Genomic DNA, 9,601 nt, shown 5'->3' with positions numbered 1-9,601 from the left:
CTTATTGTCAGAACATCATGGAGATTTTATGTTTGAGGAGGGGGAAATGACATGATGTTTTAAAAGAATTTGTGTTCATTTGCTGCATTCTTCGATACTATGAACTGATCTTTTCATGGGGGTTTTTGTGACTTTTTGAAATGCCTGCTCTGGTCTGCACACTTTGTTTGGATGGCCAAGACCTCTACCTCAGTAGCCTGATTTTGTTGTTGGGACCTCTGTACCTGAATCAATACGGTGGTCGGATCAATGTGCCTGAGCTTGTTCCCCGTCTTCTGATGGGATTCATCCAGAGGAAACCTGAAAGTTGGGGATCTAGTGTGTGATGAGTGTGCTGCGTGCCCTCGGTGGTCCTTTGAGAGAGAGGGGAGTCACTTTGTGTGCTGATGGACGGGAGGAATTTCCCCATCTTCCTCCTGTAGGCACCTTTGTCTCTGATGGAGGAAGCAGCTGAGCTGTCTGGGGGGACGAGCCCGGTGGCTGGGGTCTGTAAGAGCGTTCTTTCTGGTCTGTAGGTAGGAGCATGCCTTGGTTTCTCCATGCTGAGCATCTTCCTCGTTTCCTGGTCTGCATCCACCAGAACTCCTGCCTTGTCCAGGAGCTTGTCCAAATAGTGGTACCCACCTGCGCTCTGAAAATCAGACCCCTTAAAGATGCTCCAGTAATGATTTGGAAGTGATGAAACTGCATTTCTTTTGTTAACGATTCAGTTGTCTGCAAGCTGGAGAGACTGACGGTATGTTGCCTTCTCCCCAGTAGGTTCTCCTCGGAGATGTAAAAGCTCCCATTTGAAACTCATTGATGTCGTGCTTTTGCTTGCTAGAGCAGGCTTTGCTGTCATGCATCTTTCAAGCCCTGGCCTCTTCGGAGTATCTGAGAACAAGTAGCTTGCCATGTGCGAGTTGTCTCTTTCCTTTTGGGCTGCGCTTTCGGGTTACCTCTGCGGGGATCCCTGTCCCTGTCCGTTGCCCGTGAATGAGAAATGTGGAGAAGGTGCTTGAGAAGTGCCACACTTGGCAAAGCGTGGGACTGGCTTTCGGTTCATTTCCCCTGATTGTACCGAGATCTATGAGTAACCGTGATCAGCTGAAATAGCTTATTTTTCTTAATCACTGAAAATTAATATCCTGTCTCATCCTGCAAGTCTCTTATCTGTCTTTCTGACACGTCGGTGGTATTGGTGTCCCCTGCCAGTAAGTGGAATGAATTTCACGTCCTGTGTACTGTAGTATGTCTTGTCACTGGAAATGGAGGACCCTCGCAAGAGGAAAATAATGAGAGAGGGAAGGAGTTTATTATTTTAATCTTTGCTTGCTTTCTCTTAAATGATATGTATTAATATTTTGGCAATTCAGAAGCGTGAATGAAATGCTACTTTTAAGTTATTTATAACTTGCGTCTCCTCCCCATGAATGTTAGATTAATAAACCTTTCTGACTCTGTACCTTGGGGGATCTGTAAGTCTTCCAATTAGCTATTAACAGTCTGATAAAAGATTGCAATCTTTTATGTTATTACTTTGATTTATGATTTACCGATCTGCTTCTCCCCTTTTCAGATGAATATATCGCCAGTAGCTCTTGCTCGAATTTATGAAGAAGACTTTAAACAAGATATGGCTGCCTTAAAGGTACAGATGCTCAAGCCTCTAAACTTATTAAAGCAGTTATTTTGGTAAGGAATCTGATTTTGACAGTTTGATCTGAAAAAATAAATTGCTTGTGATAAGTGTCGCTTGGAAACAGTACTGATTTACTTTTTCATTCTTCTGGAAAGATATTGCACACCTTTTGAGTAAAGAAATGCGGGGAGAAGCAAACCCTAGCTTTGGAATGAACAAGTTAAATTTTGTTAGGAACACAGGTTTCCCCCCCTCCGCCCCCTGCATGTAATAGAACCTTGATTTACAGGTAATACATATGTACTATAATGCAGTAAACATCAAATATTCTTTCATTGACTTCAGGTGACTTTGCTTCTTGTCCAAAATGGTTGTCAGAAGCATAGAGTAAGCCACTGGGGAAAAATTAATGGATTTTTTTTTTGCCACCCTTCAGATTTTTTGTGTATTATCTTAAATGCTGCTTATGACCTTGTTATGATACTTGCAACTTTTTTTAAAGATAAAATTAAGTAAAATGTTCTTTAAAGTGTGTTTCTTAGAGTGAAGGGACTTGTCCGCAGCGTGTTTCATACAGGCTAATGAGATGTTACGCTTCCTTTGTTTAAGGTCCTTCCTCCTACAGTATATATGAGAGTCACTGACAATATTCCTCAGATAATTTCCTTTATAAAAACAATAATTGCTAGTGGACAAGCTTACGCAACCCCTCAAGGTAAGACTTATAGCAAGGCAACTCCTTGTTCGGCACACGTGCGGGAAATCAGCGCTCTGAGTAGTCCTGTTTTGGGATCAGATGTGATACCCTGTGCCAGGCTTTCCTGCTGTTGATTAACAGACGGGGTGTGAGCAACTTGTTTGTGATGACATGAGTGGGCAGAACAACTATTACTCAATTTCTAAGTTAAATGAAGCTCGTTACTTAATATAGTTGTTTACCGTAATGAACTGCTATCGAAGCTCCTCTGGGGAAGTTCTGGCCTGGCTTCTACAAGAGAGCTCTAAACAGGAGGAGAGCGTCTCCTGTGTACTGTAAAAGATGTGCCGGCAAAGCACAATGTGTGGAGTGTGGTGTTTTGTTTGGTTCTTCCCTTGGTGGAGCTGGTGGTTGGAGAAGGACCTGACTGCATTATAGCTGGAGTAGCGGCAGGCTGTGCTGCAGCCAGGGAGGGGGTTGCTGACCGTGCATGGGCAGGGGAGAACCTGGGGAGATCTCCAGAATGCAGAGTTATCCGATGTGCAGAATGAGCCCATGCAGTGAGGGTACTGAAGAGCTGGTAACATGGAAACATCTGCTACTATTTTTGCAGTATTTCTGAATTTCTAAATCGGAATTTAAAATGGGAGTTGAAGGGTGTTGTGTTTTTTGCTTTTAGGGAAATGTTATCTCCTTATCATGGATGTGCCCCATCTTTGATATAAAACTAAGCATTTCTTTTCTATTAGGCAATGTTTATTTTGATGTTAAGTCTTGGGGAGACAGATATGGAGTATTAACTACTATATATCCTGATACCCAGGATGAACCAGGTGAGTTCGTGGCACCAACTTGTTTGTATTAATGCATTGATTGAGCTGGTGATGTAGCTATGTGTAAACTTTCATTCAACAGTCTGAAACCGTTTTCTAACCTGTTGTGCATAGCCAGCCTTTTGGTTAAATTAAGACTACGTTGCTTTTGTAATTATTTATTGAGGCACTCTCTGTTGCCAGTGCAAGGTGAAACTTGGTCTCTTTTCATACTTGGTTGCCTCTGTACCTTTGTTCTGGTGCCTTAGAAAAATTAGGATTCTTAATCAATTTTATTTAAATACTTGGGAGTGGTACATACAAACTTCATAGTGAGGTGGTGATCTCAGCAGTCGCACTAGCCGGCAGTGAAGTTTAGTATTTCTTTGTTGAAAAAATCTGTTTGCAATGACTAAAAATACCTGGCAGGCTGATGCTCCGGTGCTTTGCAGGCAGAAACTTCTCCCAGCTCCCCTCTGGAATTGTTCCAGCATTACAGCTCACAGAGGGGATGCGCTTTGTTGACGGTTATTTCGAGGCAGTCGCTGACTGCAAAGGCAGCCGGCGTCCTGCTGGGCTGCAGCGGGGGGAGCGTTGCCGGTGGGTCGAGGGAGGTGATCCTGCTCCTCTGCTCAGCACCGGTGAGACCTGCCCGGAGTGCTGATCCAGAGCTGGGCTTCCCAGAACGGGACTGACGTGAACAGACTGGAGAGAGCCCAGCAAAGGGCCACGAATACGATGGAGGTGCTGGAGCATCTTGGATATGGGAAGAGGCTGGGAGAGCTGGGGCTCAGCCTGGAGAGGAGAAGGCTGAGGGACATCTTACCTGTGCATACAAATACCTGACGGGGGAGTAAAGAAGATGGAGCCAGGCTCTTCTCAGGGGTGCTTGGAGACAGGACCAGAGGCCACGGGCACAGCCTGAAACACAGGAAAATCCATTTAAACCCAATAAAAAGCTTTTTTTATTCTGGGGAGATTAACACAAGAACGTGTTGCCCAGAGAGGCTGTGGAGTCTCCATCTCTGGAGATATTCAGACCCGGACGGGACACCGTCCTGGGCAGCTGGCTGGAGCTGAGCCTGCCCTGAGCAGGGGCTTGGACTTGGATGATCTCGAGGTGCCTTCCAGCCTCAACCCCAACTGATTCGTTGTTTTACCCTGTTTCCCCTCAAGTCACTTACGACTAAATTTACTGTCGTTTCTAAAGATTGACTCTTGTTTTGCTTATAACCGAGAAGGTGAAGAGTGCTTTGGAGTAGTAGTATACTCAAAAAAAAAAAAAAAAAAGGCAAAAGAGGGATAGAGCCAACAGATACTCGTCAGCCAGAGCTTGGCAAACTAGTGAAAGAACCAAGGTGAAGATTCAGTGGATAAAACTAGAGTTATATTTCTGTCCTTTCTATTAATTTTGAATGTTGAAGCCGGTATAATGGATTTTTGTAATGTGCTTCCCTTGATATTGCATGACATTCCCAATAAAAGCTGACTCTGTATAATACCAATAAAGTACAAGCGGAATGGCTCAAGAAAAATGACCATCTAATAGATCTCCAAAAATAGCTGTGAATCATCACTAAAATTTGTTGATACTGGAACGCTCCAGGGATTGGTTCAGACCCAGTTACACAGCGTGGTTTTGTTAGTGATCTGAGATAAGTAAAGAAGGAGATCTAACATCGGCTGCTCATAAAACAGGTTAGCAGTGTTAAACAAGGGAACTTAAAACAGCATGAGTTGCTTGCCAAGCTGGATCCCTGCACGCCGAATGGGTGTGTTTTTCTGCATTGGTCAAATGCAAGGTCACGTATTTGTCAGCAAAAAGACCACAGAGTCCAGAGCCCCGTTCTGTAGCTCCTGCCGGGGAGCCGGCAGAGCCCGACCGTCCTCTGCGGTACTGTGGGCAAAAGGACCGCAGCCTTGGCTGGGGACGCGGCAAACGCAGCTGGGAGGGGACCTTTGTACAGGAGCCGTCGGAAGGTTGCTGCTGTCCGAGAATAGTTTTGGTTCTCATCTCTGTGCTCTTCTTGGTTTTATAGAGTCTGAACCAGAAGCTATTTGTGTCCCAGAGGAAAAAAAAAATGTGGTGGTTTTTTTTGTTGTTGTTTGTGGATTTTGGTTTGGGTTGTTTTTATTACCTTTTCTGCTGTAGTGCAATTTTTTTTGTCCTGGGAAACTGGCTGATAAGTAACTAAATGAGTGATGTAAAACCAGAGAAGGCCAAAAGGACTAAAAGGATAGGGTGTATTAAAGAACCTTGAATCCATCATTTTAACCTGCAGAAATCTAATTCTACATACTTTTTTTTTTTTTTTTCCAAATGCTTGATTGAGAAACTGGAAACCCTATATAAGGGGGAAGGGAGGAAAATTGCAGGAAAAGAAGTTGAGCAAAAGAGATTAGAATCAGAGTAGGTCACTAAGCATACATTTCTGCTTGCTTTCATTTGCTTTTTTTGAGACACATCCCATTAACAAATCACTTATTCTTGGCAGTTGATACTGATAAACGACATGGTAAAGATTTTGCCCTGTGGAAGGCTGCCAAACCTCAGGAGCTATCTTGGACTTCTCCCTGGGGAAAAGGAAGACCTGGATGGCACATTGAGTGTTCCACAATATCAAGGTCAGATTTCTTGGATTTTAAATCTAGTGCTGGCTTTCGTTTTCAATCACAGTACAACGGTAGCGGCAGGATTGAAAGCGTTTTTCTGGTCAGTAGAAAGCACCAGTTTTAACATGAATACTTTGTGCAATTTGGGATGTCATGTGTGGCCCCAGAGAGCTCCGCTCCACCTTAACGGCGTAGCTGTCTTGCTGTGTTTTGTCACCTTCTCTTGAGACAGACTTGGGTATTTAAAATGCGATGTGCAGGATCACACAGTTAATTAGCAAGTCTTTTGACTTTGAACTGAGCACCCAAAGTTTTAGGGAAAGTTATGGTACCTCTTTCATGTGCCTCCCTTCCACTGCTTGCAGTCTCCGTCAGACCTAGTCGGCACGTCGCGCCGTGTCAGGAGGGCAGGGGATGGGTTTCCATCCCGACTCCAGTGAGCACAGGAGATCTTGCTGCCCTGATCTTAACAGCGGTTGTGGTTCTGCATGCGAATCGTCTAACTGTTATTCGGCTTGCTTTCAGAGTCAGTCACAGCATTAAATACTCTGATTTCTCTGTGGCAGCATACTCTGTCGACGCGATGCAAATTGTGCGTAGTAGCATTTTGCTTGTAGTTGGTTTAAATGAATTTGCTCTTAATTTGGAGCTTTATTTTCTCCACAGGATGGTAGTATTTTGTCCTGCGCTGTATTAACTTGTGACCTATTAATTTGTGCCTTGAAAAAAGGGACTCTAACTCCTCTCTCCTCAAAGACTGATGGTGGTACTTAATTTTGCATTAGTCTCTGGTCTTTTTTGGAAGCTAATAACGAGTGATTTAGATCTGGCCCTGTTTAACTTGAGAGTTTTCAACCCAAGCTGGAAGTAGATGGAACAGGTGCTTTAGGTTTCTCTTTCGTATGCTTTGCTGTTGCTCCTGAGGTTGTTAGTTATTACCGCCTGACTGTGAAAAGTGTTTAGAAAGGTGATTTTTCTGTCTGTGAATAGCTTCAGCACTGTGAAACAGTTCTCAGAGCAACTGAAGTGCACAAAAACGTGCTGTATCTGGAGTGCAGCCTGTGACAGAAGTGCGCGGGTAAGAAATGCCAATTACGAAATGGCCTATCCGCTAATGCGGTGCTCTTTAGAGTCTGCAGTTCTTTCTGTAAAAAATTGTGTTACTGCGGCTGGCTGAGGCTCCTGCCATGTAAATAAGAGTGGGCTCATGCAGAGCGTAAGTGTAGTAATCTTGGGCTGTGGAAAATGGAGAGATGATTTTGGTAAGTTATCCGAAACGTTTTGCTGTCGCAGTCAGCTGCCCAAGGCCCGTTTAAGCAATACCTACTTACCTGTCTGATTTGCCAAAGGTCTCGAAGCACTTTAAGTAAGCTGGGTGAGCTAATTTTGAAAAGTCTGAGAAGCGTCCCTGGGGAAGGGGAAGGGGAAGGGTGCTGGGGGGGGGAACCGCCGGCTGTGACTTGGGTCTGGTCCCTCTCTGGAGCTGCCCTTGGGCTGAGAGGGGCTGCTCCTCCTGCCCCGGGCGTCTTGCCGGTCCATCTCTCCCCAGCTCTGAAGGGGTTTTTGGAGGACACAGCAAGCGGCCAGTGCTCCTCCGTAGATGGCAGAAGGGAAGGCATGAGCCGGGGCCAGTCCTGGGAAGATCTGTGCTTACGCTGGTTTTGGAGCGGACGGGGAAGCAGAGGGGCAGGAGCCTGGGAGAAGACAACAGCCGGCCTTTCTTCCCTCCTCCCTTCTCCTTGTTCGCTTTTCTTGTGCCCCAGCTGCTTGGCAGAGCCATCGCGAGCCAGGGTGTTTTGTCCCCAAAAAGGGACGAAAGTGTTAGCGTCTCGCCAGCTACCAGGGGCACCTTGTTAACATGACGTGCGGGAAGACCGCATGTGTCTGCGTGTACGGACACGTGCACGTGTGTGGGGCTTGCCTTTTATTTTCTGCTTGTGCAGACCTTGCATCTTCCCCCGAGTGTCCCTGGTTTCTGGGCGGTTAGCGTCGATTTACCTCCCTGAGAGTGGGTGAAGCGTTGTCTTTGTTTAACGGATGGGCAAAACGAAGTTGTTGACTTGCCCGGCATCACCCAGCAGGGACTTGCTGGAGTGGCGGACAGAGGTTAGCAGCCGTGGCTCCCGGTGTTCAACTGAAAACGTCCAGGTCTGTCCTGCCGCCACGGGAACGCCTGACTCCCGGCCCCCGGCGTGTGCCGGGCCAGCAAGGCCCGGGGTGCCCTGCACGGGGGTGAGAGGAATGGCCCTGGGACAGCAGAGGCACCCACACTTTCTTCTGACGTTATAACAATATAGGACTAAGCGTTTTCTACACTGACTGCCCGCAGTATTGCCTGAATTCTTACAGAAAAGGTACGACATAAAGGATAGTAATTCCAAATTTACAGAAATGCTTGTGACTTTGAAATTGTTAGGCTCGCAGATGAAGGCGGCCGTCTGATACCGAAACTGTAGCAGAACAAGGGAAGGAGCTGTCCTGCTTGCCATTCTTTAATCTAAGTTATAAAAACAATTGCTCCTACTAAGGAGAATTAATTGCAGGCGGATATGGGTCTTGCCCATACAAGTTCTGCTGCTGTTTTGGTATCCGAGATCTATGTAAAGTCTTGTTTAAAAACTGCAGTCATTAAATTGTACACTTAAATTTATGTTGCTTCATCTGATTCTTTTCTGCATTTCTATTTACAAAAAGCTTTTGTAGTGTTCTGCTTACTAATCAGGAAAATATTGTTACAGCGCAGTGTTTGGGAAGCAGCTGGACATCCATACCGGTGGAATAGATCTTGCATTTCCTCATCATGAAAACGAAATCGCACAGTGCGAGGTGTATCATCAGTGCGAGCAATGGGGGAATTACTTTTTGCATTCTGGTAAGTAAAATGTTAATCACTTGGGAGGCCTGTACAAAGAAAACGGTTTGGTTCTTTGGGTTTGGCGTTTGTATGGTACGAAAACAGATGCTCTGCTACAGTGACCAAGTTCCTGTCCTTGCTAAGTGAAGAAATGTAAATGACAGTGAATCTTGAAACTGTAGAACGAATGCCTTTTATTAATAAAGCAGTTACAGTCAAATATTCCTGAATTTCATCTGGGGAAGTCTCCAAGTAACAGTGGTGTATGCATTGCCTGTGTACAGTGTTTACGCCTAATTAACAATGTGGAAAGAAGAGTGTTTCCTGTAGAACGTCATTCCTTTTTGTTTGAGTTCCCTCAAAATTTGAGGGTACCTTTTGTGACAGGCTTTCCTTTCTAATTGTATTTTGTCTGTAACAGTCCTGCAGGAGGAGGGTGAAAATAGTTTGTATTTTCTCTGTGTGTTTATGTAGCCCTCCTTTTTCCCGCTGTCGTAGAGCCAGAGCCCGCAGTACCTGCAGGCAGGGAGTGGAGGTGGCAGGTGGGCAGGTAGCTGGTTGTGGTGTTTTAAAAGCATTGAGAATAGAATAAACCAGTCTTGTTCTCCAGCATCTCTCAGTACCAGTTGCTTATGGGCTTAAAAATAAGTTTTCAGTAGCATGCAGAATAAAATAGCCTGTGTTTGTAATTACCATGAAAGACTTTTAATCATGGTAAGAAAAGACATCTGTACTACTGAAAAATAAGAATGGAGAGAATGCTAAGATGCATGAACTGATGGACCGACAAAGCTCACAAAGTTGTGATCCTGCAGAGAAATGTCTGCGCTGGGATATTCTGTATGGGGTGAAATGTGGGGAAGCCTTGCAGGCAGACGCTGTGCTCGGGAGCCGACCACTGGACGTTCTGGTGTGCAATTCCCATACCTGTAACTATCTGAATTCTCCTGGGAAGCTTTTTTTTTTTTTTAATCTGCCAGTGGCATGGCACCTAGCGATGGGCG

General features: G+C 45.2%; 1 protein-coding gene across 1 annotated transcript in view; it reads left to right on the top strand.

Annotated features, from left to right (window-relative positions):
• Positions 1 to 1,558: 1,558 nt before the first annotated feature.
• Positions 1,559 to 9,601, top strand: part of CARS2 (cysteinyl-tRNA synthetase 2, mitochondrial (putative)) — a gene marked incomplete at both ends in the record, with an annotated part of 24,093 nt that continues 16,050 nt past the window's right edge. Inside the window, 5 exons of the mRNA XM_009706656.1 lie at positions 1,559 to 1,630; positions 2,231 to 2,336; positions 3,068 to 3,151; positions 5,626 to 5,755; positions 8,482 to 8,615. Coding sequence (XP_009704958.1) covers positions 1,559 to 1,630; positions 2,231 to 2,336; positions 3,068 to 3,151; positions 5,626 to 5,755; positions 8,482 to 8,615 — 526 coding nt within the window. The remainder of the gene's footprint in view (positions 1,631 to 2,230; positions 2,337 to 3,067; positions 3,152 to 5,625; positions 5,756 to 8,481; positions 8,616 to 9,601) is intronic.

This window comes from Cariama cristata, unplaced genomic scaffold (genome assembly GCF_000690535.1).
Source record: "Cariama cristata isolate BGI_N322 unplaced genomic scaffold, ASM69053v1 scaffold20108, whole genome shotgun sequence".
Lineage (NCBI taxonomy): Eukaryota > Metazoa > Chordata > Aves > Cariamiformes > Cariamidae > Cariama > Cariama cristata.
The sequence above is the reverse complement of the archived record's forward strand: the minus strand, read 5'-3'. Positions and strand labels throughout refer to the sequence as shown.